Source organism: Drosophila subobscura, chromosome J (genome assembly GCF_008121235.1).
Source record: "Drosophila subobscura isolate 14011-0131.10 chromosome J, UCBerk_Dsub_1.0, whole genome shotgun sequence".
Lineage (NCBI taxonomy): Eukaryota > Metazoa > Arthropoda > Insecta > Diptera > Drosophilidae > Drosophila > Drosophila subobscura.
Genome location: NC_048532.1, coordinates 19,977,730 through 20,000,431, shown reverse-complemented (window position 1 = coordinate 20,000,431; position 22,702 = coordinate 19,977,730). Strand labels below are relative to the sequence as shown.

The 22,702-nt window shown below is 43.0% G+C and overlaps 3 protein-coding genes and 2 long non-coding RNA genes across 11 annotated transcripts in view; 2 read left to right on the top strand and 3 right to left on the bottom strand.

Annotated features, from left to right (window-relative positions):
* Positions 1 to 5,294, bottom strand: part of LOC117893562 (RNA-binding protein Musashi homolog Rbp6) — a 173,225-nt gene extending 167,931 nt beyond the window's left edge. For 2 of the 5 annotated variants that reach the window (XM_034800227.1, XM_034800228.1), the window contains exon 1: positions 4,813 to 5,266. In XM_034800227.1, coding sequence (XP_034656118.1) covers positions 4,813 to 4,919 — 107 coding nt within the window. In that variant the 5' untranslated portion in view covers positions 4,920 to 5,266. Of the gene's footprint in view, positions 1 to 4,812 lie in introns of all 5 variants that reach the window. The other 3 variants (XM_034800225.1, XM_034800229.1, XM_034800230.1) reach the window with 3 other exon arrangements.
* A 145-nt stretch (positions 5,295 to 5,439) lies between these two features.
* On the bottom strand, positions 5,440 to 7,700 carry LOC117893573. Its single transcript, XR_004648808.1, has 3 exons — positions 7,312 to 7,700; positions 5,595 to 5,659; positions 5,440 to 5,455 (listed from the first exon to the last, which is right to left on the bottom strand). It is a non-coding gene; the product is annotated as an uncharacterized LOC117893573 (long non-coding RNA).
* Positions 7,701 to 8,090: 390 nt separating this feature from the next.
* LOC117893881 (AFG3-like protein 2) lies at positions 8,091 to 11,378 on the bottom strand. Of its 2 annotated transcripts, none has more exons than XM_034800652.1 (4): positions 11,031 to 11,378; positions 10,446 to 10,930; positions 9,974 to 10,369; positions 8,091 to 9,915 (listed from the first exon to the last, which is right to left on the bottom strand). In XM_034800652.1, exons 1-4 carry the CDS (start codon positions 11,112 to 11,114, stop codon positions 8,421 to 8,423), a joined length of 2,460 nt encoding a protein of 819 aa, XP_034656543.1. In that variant the 5' UTR covers positions 11,115 to 11,378; the 3' UTR covers positions 8,091 to 8,420. The 2 variants fall into 2 exon arrangements, with proteins under 2 accessions (XP_034656543.1, XP_034656544.1); XM_034800653.1 differs by having other exon boundaries at positions 8,421 to 9,915; positions 10,446 to 10,927.
* Positions 11,379 to 12,351: 973 nt separating this feature from the next.
* On the top strand, positions 12,352 to 13,013 carry LOC117895275. 2 transcript variants are annotated; one of them, XR_004648908.1, is made up of 2 exons: positions 12,352 to 12,375; positions 12,927 to 13,013. It is a non-coding gene; the product is annotated as an uncharacterized LOC117895275 (long non-coding RNA). The 2 variants fall into 2 exon arrangements; XR_004648907.1 differs by having other exon boundaries at positions 12,362 to 12,514.
* A 3,091-nt stretch (positions 13,014 to 16,104) lies between these two features.
* On the top strand, positions 16,105 to 21,315 carry LOC117895273 (cold shock domain-containing protein E1). Its single transcript, XM_034802798.1, has 10 exons — positions 16,105 to 17,018; positions 17,077 to 17,591; positions 17,665 to 18,059; positions 18,142 to 18,349; positions 18,406 to 18,873; positions 18,942 to 19,095; positions 19,157 to 19,326; positions 19,389 to 20,363; positions 20,418 to 20,595; positions 20,657 to 21,315. Exons 1-10 carry the CDS (start codon positions 16,982 to 16,984, stop codon positions 20,671 to 20,673), a joined length of 3,117 nt encoding a protein of 1,038 aa, XP_034658689.1. The 5' UTR covers positions 16,105 to 16,981; the 3' UTR covers positions 20,674 to 21,315.
* Positions 21,316 to 22,702: the final 1,387 nt, after the last annotated feature.

Genomic DNA, 22,702 nt, shown 5'->3' with positions numbered 1-22,702 from the left:
TAACACATTTAAGACACTTTAAACCACTTAAAAAAAAAAAACGAGCGGGAACTCACGACACGCACCAACTTCACACACGCACAAGAAAAATACACTAACGCCATCGCTTTAAGTGTTGCTAAATGGTCAATCGATTGATCTCCCTGCAGTGTTGGGAATGTCCAGCATCTGTTGGTGTCTGTTTTGGTTTTTGTTTTTGTTTCTGGCTTATTGGTTATAAAATGAATATCTGCAACAAAGTCGGCTGGCACTTTACGCTAATGGCTGGCCTAGAGTCAAATTGCCCCAGGTCTCATTATGCATACCAAATGAAAGCTTATTGGCCGGACAAACGGCACAAACACGAACACGGGTCAGCATGGACACGGACGAGACGAGGGACAATGACAAGCAAACAACAGTTTGGGGCAATATGGAACTGCGCGGCACACACAGCGACACAAAATCATTTGAAAGCAATTATATCAGACAAAACAGGAGAAGTACGCTGTGGATGTGACAGACGATTGGGTAAATGGGAATGGGGTCCGGTCGGTCACTCTCCATTTTCAGTGGCTCCATGCTCCTCCGTAGTCAGTACAATGAATCAATTTACGAAACGTAACAAAGCCGCAATTACAAGCAGAGCGATAGAGAGGAAGAGAGAAGGAGAGGGAGAGAGAGAGAGACGGAGGCAAGAAACAAAACGACAATTATGAAAAGAGCAGCGAGTGCAATTGCATTGCCCCGCCAAACCAACTCTTCCCTACCCCACTCACCTCCGTCCCATCCTTGCGCGAATGACAACAACCTCTCTAACGGTTGTTGCAGCCGTCGCTTCCCTCTCTCGTGGTTCTTGTTGTTCTTGCTGTTAATTCCTAGGGCCCAATTTTTCGAAAGGGGCGAGCGCTGGACGACAGAGAGCGTGTGCTGTTGTGTGTTTTTGTTTTTGTTTTTGGTTTGCATTGCTTTTGATTCCTCTGTGCTTTTGGGTGCCGCGTGTCAGTGTTTTAATGGATAATTGTCGAACTCGAATGCCAATGCGGATGCCGTTGTCGTACGTAGCCAGCCATGTTCTCGCCCCACCACATTCATAGAGGGTAGCAGGGGATGGATTTACTAGCTCAACCCCTGGGTTGGTATTATCCTAAAATAACTAAAATACTTGTTGATTTTTCAACAATTGTTCAATTGTTTTATCAGTGAAGATTCCTTTAGGCGCCACGGAGGTTTCATGCGTTTTACAGGATATTTATGCATACTGAGACTCTAAATAATATTTCTTGAACTGTAATTAGTGAATTTTTTCAATTCATCTAACATGCAATTAAGATTTAATAGAAGGCTGTAATTAAAAACAAAAACAAAACACTTTTAAGTGTAGGTAAAATACAAAAAACATTTTCCTTCTGTCTGATGCTCTGTTTTTACACGAGTTTGTATTAGATGAAGCATGATAGTTTTAGGGTATACACATACATTTTTCATGGTTTATATTATAAGCTATAGATTAAGAACCCTAAAATCTCTGCTCTCTTGAACAAAATTAACAAATTCCTATAAATAAAAGAAGTAAATTTGTGGCTTTCTACCCAGAATTGATCCCATCTACTAAAGGGTATCCCAGCTGCTCGATCAGCCTACACACGTTTGTTGTTCTTGCTGCATTTTGCCACTAAAAATACATTGGCAAAGTGAATTATATTAATAGCAGGGCATTTATTTAGTTATTTCAAAGTTCTGTTGCGTGTTGTTGTTATTTTTGCATTTAGTTGCGCCTTTGTGTTTATTTACTTTGCCATTTTGCGCCAGCAGAAGATCTCTCAACGGCCACCGATCGTCTCATCCTTTCGCCAAGCCAAATAGATCTTCCCTTCCCTTCCCTCTCTTACATTTCGGTGGCACCTTCTGTTTTCCTCTTTCTCGCAACTTTTCCACGGGTTGGAGGCCCTTCAAAATATTTATAAAATTGCCAAAAGTAAGAGCATGAAAGAGTGGGAGAGTGAATGAGCAGGAAGGCGGTGCCGAGGCCGGGAGACCGTTCAAATTTACTGAGCCATGGCGATCGCCGCGAGGAGAGCCACCGACCGACCGAACGAAACTGTGAATGGAATTGTTGCATTTGCATGTCTCCCCCGAAGTTGCACAACCAAAATAGAGATAAAGATAGCAAAACAGAGAGAAAGAGAGAGAGAGTGAAAGATGCAGAGATGCGGATGCATTTGTATCTGTATCTGTATCTGTTTCTGTTGCTGTGGGGAACGTCATCAAAAGGTATTTTACATTAATTCAAGATTTATGCATTCAACATTCGCGCTGCTCTGCGCTGCACTGCCCTGCTAGGTGCTGCATTTCCCATTCGTGCAACGCCACACACAAAACTTTTACCCGACTGCAACTGCTTGCAACAACTGTTGCCAGTGTGGCACCTGCCAGCAGCAGCGGAGATGGAGGCAGCAGCAGCAGCAGCAGCATCGGTCGCGAGCAGCAGGTGATCCATTTCTTTTATCCGGTAGCCTACCGAACCGCCCTTCCCTGCCCTGCCCCGCCCTGCGCTGACTGCCTGCCACTTGAAGATGCAACATGCAGCAGCCTATTTTTGTGGCTGTTGCTGTTGCTGCAAGTTGGCCAAAAACTAATGCAAATAGACAAGAAGAGCTGCTGCATCAAACATCCCAAAAGCCCACAGCCCCCACCCCGTGCCGCACACTCTTTGTGGAGTGCTGAAATTTGCAGCATTTCGATAATAGATATACGCGCATACGAAATGTGGCAGTGGCAAGGGGGGAGGGTGGGGAGAGGGGGAAATTATGTATCACATGTATATGCATGAACTGCATAATTTATGGGGATTGCGTGTTCAATGGATTGCGACGGCTGTCCGGGGCCATATGGCCATAACTACTGCCCATTTCCCGCTGGCCCGTCTCTCCTTTTTCCCTTGGAGATCTCTGCCTTACAGTCGGAGGTAATGTCTGACTTCTTCGCGATATGATGGAGAGTTTCTGTGCTTCAGTGTGACACTAGAGATGGTTATGGAACGCTCCATTAGTGTCTCATATTTAAGATTTACTTTGTTTGAAGTTGCAAGAAATTAAATTAAAATTGGGGCATAAAGTTGGGATGATATTTTGTGATCTTTGCTGTGGGTTTTCTTTTCAATTTTCTGGAGAAAAGAGCTGGGATCTACGATTTATTTGATTTGGAGTAGAACTAACACAAATCTCAAGGGTTTTTCTTGGTATTTTACTTGGTATCTTTACCCTAATTTTTCTTAGATAAACACACAAACCTACAATCCAATTCCACGCATTTTCCCATAGATCTCTTCCCTTTTCATATGCTCCCTTTCCTGACTCCAATTACATTTTCCCCCTTTCATATGCATTCCCTAGGAAGCTCATTTATGCTACACATGCATGAATACTAATGCCACATCGATTGTGGCATTTGCCTCCTTTCATAATTTGTTCAGTTCATGGACTGCGTCAAAAGGCTGTTTTGTGCCTGGCTGCCTGCCTGCACCCAGACGCTGCCCATCATCATTACCTTTCAATCAGTGCCACAGCAGTGCCACTCGACTGCCAATCATGGGATCACTCATTTGTTTGTCTGTTTCTCTCTCTCTGACTTTCCAGCAGAGACACACACCCACCCACAGTCCCCCACAGCCGTTGCAATCCTCCACATCCACAGCCAGATGCAAATTATCAGCAATGCAGCTTGCAATTAATCTGCTGCATATGACACCGCCGCAATCACAACTTAACCCATTTTCGGTGCAGAGTAAATGCGACACAGGAAGTGGCAAAGCGGCAGTGGCCGTGTGGCAGAGTGGCAGATACTGGACCGATGATAAACTGTAACCAGTAGAAGGACGAGTGCCGAGTGCCGAGTGCTGAGGAGAGGACTAACTGCAATGCACTAAAGCACTAAGCTCTCAATGGCTTTAATTGAATTTTGATGTCCTTGGCAAATTGTTTTCTAATTAGTTTCGCAGACTTTGCACTCCCCTGTTCTCGGCCTAGACACCACTGGACGGGCCTGGACGGTACTGGTGCCCATAGTTGACATAGAAAAACTTTCTGTCAACAGCTCTAACTGCTTTCACACTTTCCTACCCCCGCCGCATTCCCCTTGCCACGTTACTCACCATTTACCACTGCTCCCCAGCCATTTCCTGCTCTTCAATAATGACAAACTTAAAACTAAAACAATTAATGCCACGTCCACGACCTCAGACATAAAAAAAAAACACATTAAAGAAAGAAACGGGCGAGATTTTTGGTAAGCGAATAATTAGATACTCTTAAGGAGATAATCTTCGGGCAGTTATCGAATTTGGATAAGATTTTGTGGCATAGTGGGGAAAGTTTTGCCAATTTGTTTGCAGAAATTTCACATTTCATCGAGTGCAGCTTTTGGGATGCAAAGTATGAAAATAAATGAATAAAACCTTTATAAATAAATGGGAATAAATTTTCTTCAAAAAATCATGAAATTTTCTCTAGAAAGAAATGTTTGAGAACAAATCGTTTTTAGGGTAAACTTTTCTTATAGAAATTTAATTATAAAATGATTGATTTTTGATTGATATTTTGGAGAACTTTTTGGGGTATTAACACAAAAACGAATGATGGTAGAGGCAAATATCTAAAGAGCTTGGGAACCTAGAATCAAACTAAAAGTTCAAAGAGCAGACTATGATATCTAGGGGTTAATATAAGGTATATGTGTAGATAGATCTTAGTTCCTTGAGAATGTCACAACCTTCAAGTACACACTGCAGTACCCTCTTGAAGTTCTAAGAAATTAATAGAGTAAAACACTTACCCAGGATCATTGGGCACCTCCGAGGGCGAGCAGGGACCCAGCTCCACTTGCTGCTGCTGCTGCTGTTGTTGTTGCTGTTGCTGCTGCTGCTCAATCTTGATGTCCATGTTGATGTGGGGGGAGTGTGTTTATGTGTGTGGATGGATGGGATTGTGTCTTGCAGGGGACTGGCTGGCTGACTGTCTGCTGCTGGCTGCTCTCTGTTGCTACTCTATAATTGTTGCGCTAACGTCTGCTGTCCGGGCATTGAGCGCGGGGCTGGGGGGCGTCTGTGGTGTGGTGTGGTGTTTATGGATGGACGGGGGGATGCTGCTACGATTACTACGGAACGGCTAACAATCCCGGCCCTTAATCATTGGCCACGCTGGTGGCTGCTGCTGCTAGTCTGCTGTTTAATTTGCTTGAGGATTCCTTGATTTCCATTTGGCTACTTGGATTTTTGCCACTGCTTTTACTGCCTTTACGTTTGCTTTAATTTATTTTTGTTGCTTGGTTTTGGATGACTTTTGGTTTGGTTTTGGTTTTAGGTTTGCTTTTGGCCTTGGCTTTGCTTTGGCTAATAATCAAATAGAATTGTTCACGTTTTTGTTTACATTTCACACTGGGAATCACATTTCTAGGTTGCTTCTTTTGTTGTTGCTTTCTCCTCCTCGTTTTGCAGGCCACTTTTGGTTAGAAATATTTTTTTGAAACAAATATTTTACTTGTTTTATTTAATTTTATTTGATTTATTTATGGGGATTATTGTTATTTTTGTAGTGTTTTAGAAACGTTGCGTTAACTTTTGTTGTTGTTTTGCTTTGTTGTTGGATACTTATTGGATTTTGAAGGCACCAACATCGTATTACTGCAAAAAAGATTTGTTTTTTTTTTGTTTGTTGGTTGTTTGTGGTTTGCGGGTGGTTTGGGGGGGTGGTTGGCGGTGTGAAATTTAATTAAATTGTAATTTTAAACTTTCGGAAATGCAAACTTTCGACAGGCAACTCCCTTGCTCGCCCTCGCCCTCTCCCTCTCTCTCTCCGTTTTCCGCAAAAAGTGCAATGATTCGCAACGAAAAATCGTAAAACTGCAGCGATTGGGGGGTGGCACAGGGAACTGTGCGGCAGTAGCAGAGAGTGGGTGGCAGGTGGCAGCTGGCAGGTGCACGGCATTGACGGCTGAGTGACAATTTGGATGCGGGTACAACAATAGAGAGTGAAATAGATCTGCCGTAGTTTATATGCAACTAAAGCCAGCCAATAAATTTGAGTAAAAGAACGACACTCTATCGGTGGAGTTTCAATCCAGTTATAGCAGCCAGCTGTCTAAATGGCAATGAATATAAAGAGGAGGCATGGCAGATACAGCTGTAAAAGTAGCAACTAAAGGTAGACTTTTTCAGGTGGAAAAGAACTGTGGAAAAATCTCTAGAAATATGATACAAGAACCTACTGAAGAAATAAATATAACCAGGCTCCCGCTTTGGCATCAGAGAAATGCCGAAGCAACACAAAACCTGACGACTCACAGAAGCTCCAATCACAGGCAACATTTACACCAAGGATCTGCTTCTCTTTCCATAAACTTTATGGCTCTCCCACTAAAATATTTCTGGGAACAAATTATAATTTTTTAATAAAAAAAAACCACTTTGTCTCCACCTGATCTCATCCACAGGCTAACTATTTCCCATAAAATTAACTTTTATAGCTCTGAACTTTTGTCTTCTGTTCGGACTAGCTCCCACCACCCCTCCCGCTCTCTGTTTTTGCATGTTGCTGTGCGCTAATACGCGCCTTGATCTTTTCCCACACCCACAACAACAAACAATTGATGGAGCAGCACAGAGAGACGGACAGATAGAGTGAGATGGAAGAAGAACATTGCATGTGCTGTGGACTCCCACAACAGCAACAACTGCAGTAGCGGCAGCGACAGCAGCAGCAACAACAACATGAATAACGCACTAATAACGCACAGCATGCAAGCTTTCACAAACAGACACTCATGCACACCGATGCACCCACTCACACACACACACAACCAACGGAGAACATGCACCGTTACAACGAGTGCAGAAGTTAACTGGCGGCAGCAACAAACACGTGACCCGACAATTGCGACAATTGGCAAAAAAAGAGAAGAAAAACAAAAACAAAACACAAATCAAACACAAAAATTGCATTGCAAATGAAAAGCCCCAAGAACGATCAACGGCCACAGGGCGGCATAATGAATGATCTTAGTAATTTGAAATTCGAACTTCAATCTCCGTTATGAATGGACTTTTGCCGGCCGGCTGCCATTTTGCCTGCACCAAGCAGGCGATCAACCAAAGCTAAATGCTACTAAACTCGCAAGGGAGTCGAGAAGAAGGAGACAACGAAGGAGCAGAAGGGCACGGAGAGCAGATGGATCCCGCAGCGGGTAGAACTTTAATTCAACTTTGATTTTTGTCCGCGCACTTTTCTTTCCGACTAATTCTCGCCTTGTATTTGTTTTTTGTTTATTTTGTTTTACATTATATAATCGTCAAATTGCATTCCACACAGCCATCGTCGATTTAACAAAATGCAATTCAGCCAACTGCTGCTGCTGTTGCTTATGATTATATTGTATGATTATTGAGTTGAGTTATGGCCGGCGCACTCCACTTGCTTGCAACTGCAGCGGCAGATGATTCGAAACTGGGGGACTTCAGCGGAATACTATATTGTGGCTATTATTGCGACTGCGATTTGCTGCTGCTGGCTGCTGGCTGCTGCTGCTGTTTTCTGTGCGCGCACACGAACGCGACAACCAACAAAACGACTCTACGACACGGCAGGCGGCAAGCGGCAGCTGAGACCCCAACACACACTGGGACGCCACTCGATGCGATGGATGGTGGTAGTTGTAGTTGTATTTGAGCAAAGCTTTGCGGCAACTTGCACTACTTAACGTGTCCGTGCCGGCTGCACAAAGCGCATCACATCAGCATCGGAACAGCTGATAAGTGATAAGCGGCCCACAGTCACTCAGAGAGAGAGCGAGTGGGAGAGAGTAAAGAAAAGCATGTGGGAATAAGAGAGCGTAGGAAAATTAAGAGCGAAAAGCTTACACTGGTGCATAAAAAAGGGTAGCAACGCGCAGGGTATAAGTACAGCTAGGGTGAGGCCATCAAAACTCTGCTCAATCAAACGAGATGAATTTACCGAATCGCAGCAATTAACCGCAAGAGCGGCTTACTCCACCCACCTTTCGCTCGAAATACCTTCGAAGAGAGCGCCTGACAGAAAGCTCCGTTATAAATTCAAGCGTTTTCCCACACTTAAAGGCGCGTTGCATTTATTGTTCCATGTTCAAAATACAGCTAACGGGGAATTTAGTTTTCAGATCCAATGCCCCGTTCTTAAACCCGAACAGGGACACATCCATGGGGGTGGGGTGAGGTCTAGCTTAAAAATATGCAAAAACATTGTGAAGAGCGTGCGCTTGTTTGTGTGTGTGTATTGAGTGTTTGTGTACGGGAGTGACACTCCAAGCACCCGTTAAAGCGCTGCTCTTCCGCTTCTCCATCCTTTCTGGTTGCACATTCTCTAACCTCGACTAGGGATTACAACGAAAACAAAGAGACGGCGGACGGGCGTCTAGCTGGTCTGTGCGGTCACTGGCTTGGTCGGGGGCGGAGGCGACGTGGAGGTGTCTGTGGGCGGTGTGATCTCCTTCTCCTTGTTCCAACTCTTGAGGCCCTCGGGCAGGGTGGTGTCCTCCTCAAAGGAGCCGGTGCCCTCGACAAACTCCTCGTAGGTGGACTTCTCCTTGAAAGGACGCGGGCCGAGCAGCTCGATCATGTCGTCGCGGCTGAGCACCTCGTTCTGCAGCAGTCGCTCGGCCACGCGACGCACCTCCTCCTTGTGCTTGGTCAGCAGTGTGGTGGTGGCCTCGTGGGCGGTCTTGATGATGGACCGCACCTCGCCGTCGATCATCATGGCGGTGTCCTCCGAGTAGGGCTTGCTGAACACGGGATCACCGGCCTGGCCCACATCGAAGCTCACCTGCCCGATCTTGTCGCTCATGCCGAAGCGCACCACCTGCGAGTACGCGATGTCCGTGATCTTCTTCAGATCATCCTGTGCGCCGGTGGTGATGCGATTGAAGAACAGCTCCTCGGCCACGCGACCACCGATCGTCATGCACATGCGATCGAACAGCTGCTCCTTGGACAGCAGGTAGTGATCTCGGGGCAGATACTGGGCATAGCCCAGACCCTTGCCGCGCGGTATAATCGAAACCTTCAGCAGGGGATCGGCATGCTCCAGGAACCAGCCGGCCACAGCGTGTCCCGCCTCGTGGTGCGCCACCGTTTTCTTCTCCTCCGGCGCCAGCACATTCGTCTTCTTCTCCATGCCGGCAATCACACGCTCGATGGCCTGCTCGAAGTGCTTCAGCACAATCGAATCCTTGGAGTCGCGGGCGGCAATCAGGGCGGCCTCATTGCACACGTTCGCGATGTCTGCGCCAGTGAAGCCAGGCGTCAGGGCTGCCATTTTGCGGGCGAGATCGTTCTTGTCCAGCTCCGCCTTAAGTCCGCCCAGATGCACCTTGAAGATGCTCGCCCTGCCCTTGATGTCGGGCGCTGGCACATAGATCTGACGATCGAAGCGACCCGGTCGCATCAGTGCCTTGTCCAGGATGTCCACGCGATTGGTGGCAGCCAGCACCACCACATTCGTCGTCGTGTTGAAGCCATCCATCTCCACCAGCAGCTGATTGAGTGTGTTCTCCTGCTCCGAGTGGCCGCCAAAGTTCTTGCCGCCACGCTTTCGGCCCACGGCATCGATCTCATCGATGAACAGGATGCAGGGAGCATGCTTGCGGGCCATGGCGAACATGTCACGCACGCGGGACGGTCCCACGCCCACAAACATCTCGAGGAACTCCGAGCCGGAGACTGTGATGAAGGGAACATTCGCCTCGCCAGCGGTGGCCTTGGCCAGCAGCGTTTTGCCCGTGCCCGGGGGTCCCGTGAGCATGGCGCCCTTTGGTATCTTGGCGCCCAGATCGATGTACTGCTGGGGATTCTTCAGGAAGTTGACAAACTCCATGATCTCAATCTTGGCCTCCTCGCAGCCAGCAACGTCCCTGGGGAAGAGAATAGAAGTTACAAAATGAAAGCAGGATGGAGACTCGCGAAACTCACTTGAAGCCCACACCAATCTCTGTGGGATTTGTCAGCTTGGCTGTGGACTGCATGACGCCGCCAAAGAGACCGCCACCCTTGCGCCCCCGTGCGCCGCCCATCATGTCAGCGGATTTGCGCATCATGTAGACAAGGAAACCGATGATGAGCAGCGTGGGCAGCAGACCCGTCAAGCTGGACGCCTCCACCTCGTTGCGATAGATGACGGGCACAAAGTTGATCGATTCCGTGCCCTGCTCCGTTTGCGCCGTCTCCAGATTCCGCTCGAAGCTGTCGACGCTGCCAATATTGAACCAGAGCACGCCGCTGCCCTGGCCACTGTTCTGCTGGAGGCGCACACGCACCCACTTCTTGTTAACCACCTCCAGCTTCTCCACCATGCCCTTGGACAGGTAACTGAGCAAAGAAAAAACAACAGAAAAAAATTCATAAATTACATAATAAAAATTGCAGAGAAGGGCCTGCCTCGCACCTGTTTACGAACTCCTTCCAGGAGATCTCCTTGTAGCCCATCTCGAAGAAGGCAAACGAGCCGACAAGCACCACGGCACCGATGGCGCCCAGCAGTATCCAGCGCTCGCGATCTCCGCCACTGCCCTCGCCTATGGGGCGACCGCCGGGCGGATTTGAACGTCGTCCAGACGCTCCGCGTGAACTGTTGCTAAACATTCCGAAATTCCAATCTGATTTGGACTCTGAGGCAGCTGCCGACTTTGACGTTTGGGGTTGTGTTGCTTTGGATTTATCTGTCGCCGATTGGCTGTCCTTTGCCACAGGTTTTTTCTCCCCATTGGCACCTTTCGGCTGTGTGGACTTGCCGCCGGCCTCAAAGTACTTTTCAAAACCCTTCGGCGGCTTCTTGCAGAACAACTGCAGCTGCTCCACGAAGTAGCGTATGAGTGGCGACAGTTCCCGCGGCAGCATACCAACGCCAGCACTGGCTTCACGCTGCACCTGCTGGCCGAGAAGGTGTTGCCGGAGGAGGAGGAGGAGAAAGCAGAGGGTTTATAAGGAGCCATCACGTGACCCTTGCTAATTCCGTCATCCTGTTACTCACTTTGTTTGGCAGCGGACCGGACATGTAGCTGCGTCTCATCAGGCTGCTCATCGCCTTGGCCGTGCTCAGCAGCCGGAAAGCCATGACTTTTCTTTGGGGTTATTCAACGATTCCGGATGGTTGTGTTGTTGTTGCGTTTGCCTGAGCTATCCCTAGCCAAATGCCCCAGTGCGATGCCTACCCTACACTACGTCAATTTGGTATCAAATACTGTGTGTTGTTGTCCTGCCAAAGGTGTTGCCGCCTCATAGAGCAGATTGTCGTTTTTAAATTTAGTAAAAATGTAAAAAATATTACGCGTAGCGGTTCGCGATTGTGAAATTTCGATTCTTGTAATCAGTGTGACCGCGTATTTATCGATAAAATATACTGCCTGACCCTCACAAATATACCAAGATATACCATAAATAAACCCAAATCCTAAATTATTTTCCTCGATTTTGAAATCCCATTTAATATTAGCAACAAGCATGGACTCTAAGCACCTAAGCTATTGTCTGCGTGCTGATTTTTTAATAAAGAAAAATGTTTTCACTCAATTACCATGTTAAAACTTAACATAGGTCTGTCTAGCTCTGTTAACTAACTACACATTAAAATACGGAACTGTGAAATCACAGTCAATGATTCGTTATCCAGCACCAGCCCCACATTAGCTATGAAAACGGAAAATCTTATGATTACAATTTGTAGAATTTATGCCGGAAAGATGGTTCGTATAACCATAATTATGTTAACTAATTTACATATAAAGGCATGCAGCCGACAAGTCAACTTTCAATTGCCGCACAAAAATACCGATAAAAAGGATGCCCCGATAGGTAAAGTCAATAGCCGCGGGATTTCTCGGTCTCTTTAATCAACTTTTAAGCATTGACTACAGCAAAATCCGTTCTGTTGACCTTAAATCTACAAAAATGACCCATTTTGGCGAATTTCCTAGAAAAAATGATATAGCTATATATGAATATGAATACAATATATCCCTGACCGTTTAGCCTCAGGATAGAATTTCCCTGAGCGTTCAGCCACAGGAGAGAATTTCCCTGACCATCAAATGAAACATTCAAATACAAATATGTATAATATATGGTCATAAGGTATACAATCCAATAAAAAGAGTACTTATAATAAGCCAAATTGATTCTTCAATCGGATTTAATTATTGGTTCAGTGTTAAAAGTCTTTCAAAGCTCGTAACGACAAATAGAATATCAAATCGTGGAATATGATTTTAAACTGCGGGATATTACGGTATATTTTTAAATTGAGATGGTATATTTTGGTATATTTTTGAGGGTATCACGGTATATTTTCCGCGGTCACACTGTTGTGCTGTCGTGTGGTACGTATTTCACTCGTGAAAATTATTTTCTCTTAAAATAAGACAATTAATTAACTAAAATTCGGCCTGAAATTATGCACAAAATGTGCCGCAAGCAATGCTGTGATAGTGAAGCATTGCAGATTGCTGTAAAAACCACGTTTAAACGCCTAAAAAGCAATTTTCAAACCAGGCAATTGTGTCTGGTCTGCTAAGGGGTGCCAAATTTGCAGCCCGAAAAAAGTGGAAAAAAAACGTTTTTACCAACTTGGCACCGTGTGAATGTGTGTGTGTGTGTGTGTCGGTGTATGTGTGGCTGTATGTACAGTCGGCTGCTAAATTTACGCAAAAAACCACAACAAAAATGTGTAAAAATAGTTTACAATTGCAGTATGCTGCTGTGTGTGTGTGTGAATGAGAGAGAGTGTGCGTCTGCATGTGTGCGTGCAATTTTTCCGGCAGCCAAATCAATAAAACTGCAGCCGACTGCGGTGTAGATTTCACTGCCCAGAAAAAAAAGTATTTGCTAATTGTTTCCACCTTTCTCTTCCCCCTCCCTTACTTTCTTGCAGCTTTTGTAACTAAAACTCCGTTTTGACATCACTTTCATCATAATCTGAATAAAAATAATAATAATAAATAAAAAATACAACAAAAAATAAAAAAAATATATAATTAAAACACCATCGAAAACGAATCAAAAAATAATGCATAAAAAATAATTGAAAGTCACAGCAAAAATATCTAAAAATCAACAACAACTACTACACCAACAAACAACAAAAATCAACAAAAAGCTCAAAAAAGTCAACGAGGGCAAAAGCAAAACTTCTGCCATCAACTTTTTGGTTTTGAACACTTCTTTAGTTAATGTTTGCTTTACTTTGCAAAGAAAGAGAGAAAACACAGAGGGAACGCCGAGAACCTACCAGTTAGTGGGACGTCCGTGAGGCCTGCGTCCCGTAGGTGAGAGGGAGACAAAGCGACTGCGCAAATAAAACAAAAAAATACAACAAAAAACAACAAGCCAAGCTTGAAACGGAAGACTTTCAAATAAAACAAAACAAAACCAACAAAAAAAAAAAAAAACCAAACAAATTGTAAACGCTGTGAAATTAACTCGTCAATACTCAAAAGCACCAACAAAAAAACACATAAAAACCAACAACAAAAGCAAAACTAAGAAGAAATTGATAAAAAAAAAAGAAAGCGAAAGCAAAAGCAAAAAAACGGCAAGCACTGAAAAACCAACGGAAAAACCTAGCGGTAGGATAAAAACCGGCAGACGTTCTGTGGACGTCTCGAGAACTCGAATAACAGTAAAAGGCAAACAACGCGTGAAAAAAGAAACTTTCAAAAAGCAAAATCAACATCAATCCCAAAATTCCTCATTTAATTTCCTGCAAAAAGCTTTAATTTAATTACGAATTTTTCTGTTAAGTCAAAGTGAATTCAATTTGCTAATTATTTAACATTAAGACAACTACAAAAGGAAGCTACAGAAGCAGCAGCAACAACAAAAACAACAAAAGAACACCAACCAACAAACAACTGAATTAATGTTTTAAAGTACAAAAATAACCGGGAGTAAAACAAAACTAAAACATAACAAATAAACAATTTAAGTTAAACGCAACATCAATCTTAAATTATTGAAATACAAAAGAAAACAGAAACTTCTAGCCTTTAAGCCTAGATAACGGTATAAGCCCATCGGGCCGAGGACAGTGTGTTCGCGCGAGAGAGAGCCAGATAGGAGGAGAGCGGAGTAGCCAGAGAGGAGCAGCCAGGAGCACGAAATAACTAACGGAAGAAGGAGCAAAGCAAAATAAACGATAAAGCAACAATTGTGCCGCAAAAATGTGTGAATAGCAAAAGCATAAAACAAAAGAAATCTACTAAATAACGGTAACAATAAAGCAAAAAAAAAACATTAAAACCAAAAATCTACAAGAATTCTATAAGTTTTAAGTACCGTTTTACACCACAACAAAACACGAAGAAGAAGGAGAATGAGAATGAAACCCTAGTACATCTATGCAAATAAACGCAAAAGCAAAACAAAACCGTTAAAACATACGCGAAAAACTTAGCCAACACTTTTTTTGTACATAAACCGAGCGAAAGGAACACACGGAAAATTATAGAAAAGAAAACTGAGGACAAAAAACTGTGCCGGCCTTGTGCCCCCCCAAAAAAAAAATCAACAACCGTTTTTATTTTACAACAAAACATGGTTTTTTACTAGTTTTTCAGTTGAATTTTTTTATAAGTGTACCTAGTGAGAAATGTTAAAAGTCTAAAACAACAACAGCAACAACAAAAAGCAACTGCAACAAAGGAAAGTAAAAGAAAAAACAAAAATAAAAAAAAAAAAAAAAAAAACAAAACAAATTCAAAGAAAGATTTAACAACTCTGTGATAATTACTGTAAATTTATAAATTTAAACAAAAAGAAAAAAAGAACAAGAAAAAACCACACAAAAAAATCTCTAACGGAATGAAAGGGAAATAACTGTAATTTTTAACAATAGCAAAGGAGCGAAAGCGGAAAAAGGAGAACGAACGAAGAGAGAGAGAACATCTTAAACCAACAACAACTTTACACTTAAGAGCAAATGCAAATGAAAAGATAAAAAAACATTGAAACAAATTCGTGATATCTTAAAGGACTTCGATACATATATACTATAGTATATTATATATTATATTATATTATATAAACTATTAAACTAAGCTTAAATCTAGTAAGCAAAAAAACTGAAAGAATAAGTGAAAAACAAAAACAAAAACAAAAACCAACCAACCAACAACAAAACAAGCAAAATAAAAACCCTAGGTTATAAAAAAAGACTTCAAAACGCATTCAAAAAAAATATATATATTATTATTTAAACAAATAAAACACAAATAAAAATCGTAGTCGCTAAGATTTCAAACAACCATAGTAAATGATCAGAGAAGAACGAACCTCTCCGCCGTATGGGAGTATCTACATACATATATCGACATAAATATATATCTATATTCTAAAGCCGTAAAAGCCCCGTAATTTTTGCTTAGTGAATAGTAAAAGAAACAGCAATAGCAAGAACAACTGCAGTAACAAATCATACAAATTGTGCAACCGAAAAGTAATAGCAAACGTACAGCGAAAAGATTTAACAAAAATAAACAGACTAGCAGAAGGAGGTGGAGTATTGGAGGAGAAGAAAAAGAAGTCGAGAGGAGAAGCCTGCAAACCCTAGAAGCTGCCACAGCCGCCACAGAAGCAATCAACGTGAAAGCAGCCAGCCCCCCATCGTCCGCCCCTCCACCCACAATCGTCGTCGTCGTATAGCGCCCAGCCCACACACACACACACAATCTTGGGCCAAATCCAGCTCCAGAATCACTCAAGAATAAAGGGAAACCGTGAAACCGAAAAGCAAATATAGTAATAAATCACTACTACTTCCTATAAACCACAACGATTGCCTACAAATATATATTATATACATACATATATATATATTATGTACATTATATAGAAGGAACAATTATAATCACTTCCCAAAAACAAAAGCAAAAGCAAAAAACACAAAATATTCAAATATCAAACAAACAAAACTAATCTAACCCAAAAGTAAAAGTATTCCCAGTGTATTTTTCTAGTAAAACTAAAATATAAAAAAAATATACCTATATTACAAAAAAAAATCAACCGATAAAAAATCATCAATAAATGCAATAAAATTCAAATAAAATAATTCAAATTCAATTCTAAAATACAACAAACAAAAAACACTAAAACCAACGGCGCAGCAGCTGAAGCTGGAAAAGGAAATGCATTTTCATCGTAGGACACGAACAAGAACCATATTTTGAAGTACCCCCGAAAACACACATAAAACACACAACAAGGAGCGATCCATCAAGGAAGCAGTGAAGATAAAGAGGAGAGAGTAACGAGAAGGAGCAACCACAACTACCAAAAGGATAACCAGAAACTACAACGTTACAATATTTGTCGGCATTTTTTACAAAACAAACAAAAACACAACCAGGAAACACACAAAACACAACAAACAAACAAACAAAAAACCAACCAAGAAAAACCAAAAGAAAGAATAGCAATTTTTTGTGTGTGGTAAAAGACAAAAACTTTTATTAACTTCGAAGACAAGGAATTTCAGTGCCTCTTGTGCCAGTGTTTAGCCAAAATATATATACACAAAAAACAAAAACATTAAACAAAAAGATTTAAAAAACAAAACAAACAAAAAAGAAAAACGAACAACAAATACGTATTTATTGCTTAGTTTTTTTCCTCTTTGATAAATAACAATTACACTAAAAATCGAAAAGAATAAGGATAACAAAATAACAAAAACAACAAACAATAAAACACAAAATACAGTTTTAGTTTTTATTTTTGTGGGCCACTTTTTGGACCCAGTCACCGCCGCGCTCTCTTCATCGTTCTCGTCACACGGATTTCTCGGGGTGTTTTATCATCCAAAAAATATATCATCAACGTAAAGGCGCCCAGTCAGTGCGTCAGTCGTCGTCTTGCTAGTCCTCTTATCAGAATTTGTTCTACTTTGTTTCCTCATATCGAATCAATCGATCAATCAATCAATTCAGCATGAATACGCAATCGAAGGTTTATCGCACAGGCGAAGGTGAGTTTCTTTTTTGGGTGAATATAAATTTGGAGCTAATTCTGTCTCTCCCTTACAGAGATCTACGAAAACTTGCCATGCGATGGTTATTTCAATATAAATGCCATTCGCAATTTGGGTATACCCACAACTTTCCCTACCATTGGAACATTTACGCTTGACTCCACCACTTTGGGCCTGCAGCCTCAACCGCCGCAGGGTCCATCGCCTCAGCAGCAGCAGTCCATGCATCATCTTCAACAGCAGCAGCAACATCAACAACAACAGCAGCAGCAGCAGCAACAACAGCAGCAGCAGCAGCAACATCAGCAACAGCTTCTCCAGCAGCAGCAGCAACAGCAACAACAACAGCAGCAGCAGCAGCAACAACAGCAGCAACATGCCAGCATTGGAATGTTTGATTCGACTGAAGTGCCCGATGTACCACAGATTGGTGTCTTCACATCGAACAGTGTGCTGACCAATGGCGCTGGCAGTTCATCCTCAATCTTTGGCTCGTCGAGCAGTTCATCGGCCGCCGCAGCGGATCCCAATCAGACCACACGGGAGACCGGCATCATTGAGAAGCTATTGGTGAGTACTTCAAAACTTTCACCCTGTTGGCACTTTCTAATGTCTGCCCTCCCATGTTCTATCTCCCCTACAGCATTCTTATGGATTCATTCAGTGCTGCGAGCGTCAGGCGCGTTTGTTCTTTCACTTTTCGCAGTTTAGCGGCAACATTGATCACCTGAAGATCGGCGATCCCGTTGAGTTTGAGATGACCTATGATCGTCGCACCGGCAAGCCGATCGCTAGTCAAGTTTCGAAGATAGCCCCAGAGGTTGTGCTGTCCGAGGAGCGTGTCACCGGCACCGTGACCACCGAATTGCGCACGGACAGTGCCAACAATGTGCTCAGCTCCAGCGAGACCACGGGCCGTATCAGCTATGAGAATCGTGGCGAATGTTTCTTTCTACCTTATACCAAAGACGATGTCGAAGGCAATGTCAACTTGCGTGCTGGCGATAAGGTCAGCTTTCAAATTGCAACGAACCAAAGGTGAGAAAGTAGCAAGTGAAAGCAGCAAACAGGATAAAAGTCATCACACTCTCTCTCTGTCTGTTTATCTTTGATCCAACAGAGGCAACCTGGGCGCCTGCCATATACGCCTAGAGAATCCGGCCATGCCGGTCAAGTATCGTGGAGTGGTTTGCTCCATGAAGGAGTCGTTTGGCTTCATCGAACGCGCCGACGTGGTCAAGGAGATATTCTTTCACTTCTCCGAGGCCGAGGGCAATGTTGAGCTGCGTCCTGGCGATGATGTCGAATTCACCATTCAAACACGAAGCGTAAGTATAGACAGCATACACATTAGAAGACACAAAACTTACCCCTCCTTCTACAGCAATCTGCCACTGTGCCGCCGCAGGGACGTGAGTTTGCGTGCAACATTACGCGCCTGCCGCCCGGCTCCGTAATCTTTGAGGATGTGGACAGCACCGTTTACAAGGGACAGGTTCTCAAGTCCCTCGATCGCAACAATCCGGTGCGTCAGAACAACGATCCGTTGCCGGGACGCATACGTTATCGCGCTTTGGACTACTCCGAGGTGGAGGTGCCGTTCGGGGACAAGGATCAGAAGGGTGACTTTACGCTGCGCCACGGCGATTGGGTGCAGTTCCTGCTGGCCACCGACAGGCGCGATCAGCTGCAGCGTGCCACCTCCATTGCCCTGCTGGACGAGACCTTTAAGGTGTCTGGCGAGAAGCGAGAGCAAGGCACCATTGCCTCGCTCAAGGAGGGCTTTGGCTTTTTGCGCTGCGTGGAGCGTCAAGTGCGTTTATTTTTCCACTTTACCGAAGTGTTGGATACGGTACGAAAAGAATACATTTAAACCTTTAATCGTTACATTTAATTATAATATCTTTGTGATATATTTAGAGCCGCGAAATCGATGTTAATGATGAGGTGGAGTTCACTGTCATTCAGGAGCCTGGCTTGGCCTATAACAACTCGCGTTTGCAGGCCATACGCATTAAGCATTTGCCGCCCAACTCTGTGGAATTTGAGACACTGATGGCCAGCAATATTGAGGGTAAGCCCACAGCATTTTCACAATTGTATATTCATTATTTACCTCTCCCCACTCCTTGCAGGCTGCGTGACACGTGAGGCGCCCAAGAGCCCTATTAAATCTCAAGATCGCTTCGAGGGCGGTGTTATTACCTACGAAAGTGGCGATGTTAAAAAGACTATAATGTATTTTCTTAAAGACTGCGAAAAACCACCAAGGATTGGGGAGCGTGTACGCTTCGATATTTACATTGTAAGCTTTGTCTCTCTCCCTGATTTCCATTCGAACTTTAATGATTTGATTTACTCTGACAGGTCAAACGTAACAAGGAGTATATAGCCGTCAATGTACAGCAAATTTCGCTGCAACAACAGCAGCTGCAACAGCAGCAGCAGCAGGCGCAACAGCAATTGATAAACCAACAGGCTGCTGCCCAGGCGGCGGCAACCGCAAGTCTCTCTCAAACCGATCAGCTGTCGCTTACAAATGGCATCAGTGGCAGCAGCTCGACCGCTTCACTGCAGAATGGCTATGTGATGCACGGCAGCCCCGGGGGCAGCATTAGCAGCGTGGGCAGCAGCAGCAATCAGGCCAACATGGATGACTTTAAGCTGGAGAATAACAATCTGGCCGGCACCGAGGGCGGGCAGGTGTACCGCGGCTTCATAGCCGTCATGAAGGAGAACTTTGGATTCATTGAGACCCTCTCGCACGACGAGGAGGTCTTCTTTCACTTTAGCAACTATCTGGGCAATCCCAATTGGCTGGAACTCGGCCAGGAGGTTGAGTATACCCTCGCGCCCAATGGCAACACCTCCGTTTCGGGCAATTGCCTGCCAGCGGAGAATGTGCGGATGCTGCCCAAGAACTCCATACCGCAGCCGTCGGTGCTGGAAACCGTGCACAATGGAGTGGTGGCGCGTCCCCTGCGTTGCATCAATCCCGACCAGCAAGAGTACGCTGGCCTCATTGAGATACTCGACGAGCAGCGCACTACAATCATCTCGCAGCACGAGTTCGGCATCACCAGTCTGGTGAACAAGCGGGATCTGTTGCAGAAGGGGGATCTGGTCAGCTTCCGCATCGATGAAAGCGGACGGGCGGCCGATGTGAATGCGGTGCGGCTGAAGAAACGTGCCACAGTGGATTCCATCAAGGGACAGTTTGGTTTTCTCAACTTTGAGGTGGAGGATGGCAAGAAACTCTTCTTTCACATGTCCGAAGTGCAGGGCAACACTGTGGCCCTGCATCCAGGCGATACTGTGGAGTTTTCGGTGGTCACCAATCAGGTAAGTCGTTGGCTATTTAATGTAATTTTTGACTAATTTATGTATTTTTATCAGCGCAATGGGAAATCTTCGGCTTGCAATGTTGTGAAAATAAACGATCGTCCGGATCGATTGATCTCGCGCCTCAAGCTCAATGGCGATGATACGGTGCCACGCCTGATACTCATACGTGCACCCAAGGGGCCACAAGGCAAGGGTTTCTCTGTACTAGCGCGCCATCCACGCATTCCAGGTAAGGATAATACGTTTGGGATACTTCAAAGGGGAATTTTATTAACTTATTTGCATTGCAGGCAACTTGGTGGAGTAGAGAGTTAATTGTGACGTGAAATGATGTTCCAAAGCCAGGGATATTAGATGCAAATCAAAGACAACTACAACAACATACAGCTATAAACTTGTATACTTGAACGGAGCCAGGCCATAAGCAGCAAGCAGGCAACCAAGCAACCAACCAACAAACCAATCAACCAACTAACAGCAACGTGAACTTGTCGTTAAACCTAACCATAAACACACACACACACAACACAACACAACACACTTATATTGAATATAATCAATCCCTAGGAGCAATCAAAACACTATTGGAAGCGATAATAATTGATAATACGCGTACACACAAATATAATAATTATTAAGATCCAGGGGGGGAAAGCGAACCTTTCTTCCTGTGTGTCTGAAAATGGAAATCTATTTGTAATATTACTAAACAAAAACACTCTAACCCCTCCAAAAACCAAACCCATTGTAACGCTTTGTTCTAAACTCAAAACGAGAAACTCAAACTCAAACGAAAATTCGTGTTGTGGCTGAAAAAATGAAAATGAAATTCTGAAAGTTGTCTGAGTGATGAGAGTCTGAGATGAGATAAGATGAGATGAGATGGAAACAACCAAAACGTTTGTATACGTATACTATTTTCAACTAGTTTGATGTTTAATTTTAAAATTAAAAATAACAAAATGAATCCAAAAAGCAAAATGAAACGAGAATTATAATCTAAACAAAAGTAATGTAATTATTCTACGAGTAGAATGGCAACGAAATCCGTGCATTAATCGCGTTCGAATTTTGTATAAAAACAAAAGGCAAAAAACAGCAACAGCAACAACAACTACGCTCCTCTCTATGTAATGCAAATACGAGTAGTTCCTGCTTCTAATTGTATCTTGCTCTATATTCTTCTGTCTCCTTCAGCCGAACACCTCCTGTTCTTTCGATGCTTTCAAGGCTTAACTGTTAACAATTTATATTTATTATTAAATAACACAGCAACGGAAACACCAACAGCCCCCCCATCCCAAACTGTCAAAAGCAATAAATACCTTACCCAATAATAACGAAATGAAGCGAAGCAAAATGAAATGAAAAAGTATTTATGATAGCTAAACAAAAAGTCTAATTTGTATACAAGCATACATACATACATACATATATATACATATACATATATCTATATATATATTTTACATATACATAAACATAGCTGCTAAAATTATTTTATTTGTTGATTATTTTTTGTACTTTCGCTTGGAACCTCTTTCACCTCTTCTATTCTGTTTTTCTGTTTATAGCATCCAGACTATTCAGGTTGCATTAACTTATTAAAATTAACATAGGATATTTATTTAAACAAATCAGCAACAAGAAAAAAAAACCATATACATATATACTCTTTGGGTATTGTATCCAAAACAAAAATCACATAAAAACAACTAAAACCTAAAAAAAAACACATTTAAATGAGGTAGAAATTTACGAACAAGTTTTGTGTGTGACGAGATGAAGAGAGCAAATAAAATTTGCTGCGCCAAATCTGTTGAAAACCATTTAATGAAGATTATAAAAATAATTTTTAAAAAATATATTAGTAATATTAACGAAACCAAAACCTTATGAACGTGTCGTCAGTAACAAAGAGCAAATATTGTGAAAATTATGAATTTCAATTACTAAAAAAAACAAACAAAAAAATAATGTAACACAAACACACAGACACAAAAAAAATATTCGTATGCTCTTTGAGTATCGGGTATAAAAAAAACAGACACAATTTAAGAAGCTAACAAACAAATTTGGGATCAGTACGTCCTATTATAGCCATGTTATATACAACAAACAACCAACAACAACTACAGAAACAAAACTAATATTGTCTATGCCTCAATACTCTTTGAGTATGCAGGCAACAAGAGCAACACTAAAACACAGACAGAAAGCAGAACAAAGAGCAAAACAAAATAGTAACTTTAATCTTGTATAACACATCTACAGATCACATATACACACACACACATATATAGAGTATATATATATATATATATATAACTCGCAAT

Bases quoted from the DNA above. Each gene is read 5' to 3' on its own strand.
- LOC117893881 (XM_034800652.1), bottom strand. From the start codon at position 11,114: ATGGCTTTCCGGCTGCTGAGCACGGCCAAGGCGATGAGCAGCCTGATG. The intron at 10,931-11,030 runs GTGAGTAACAGG...CTTCTCGGCCAG, and splicing joins CCGGTCCGCTGCCAAACAAA to CAGGTGCAGCGTGAAGCCAG. The intron at 9,916-9,973 runs GTGAGTTTCGCG...TCTCTTCCCCAG, and splicing joins GAGATTGGTGTGGGCTTCAA to GGACGTTGCTGGCTGCGAGG.
- LOC117895273 (XM_034802798.1), top strand. From the start codon at position 16,982: ATGAATACGCAATCGAAGGTTTATCGCACAGGCGAAG. The intron at 19,327-19,388 runs GTAAGCTTTGTC...TTACTCTGACAG, and splicing joins TACGCTTCGATATTTACATT to GTCAAACGTAACAAGGAGTA. The intron at 20,364-20,417 runs GTAAGTCGTTGG...TATTTTTATCAG, and splicing joins TTTCGGTGGTCACCAATCAG to CGCAATGGGAAATCTTCGGC.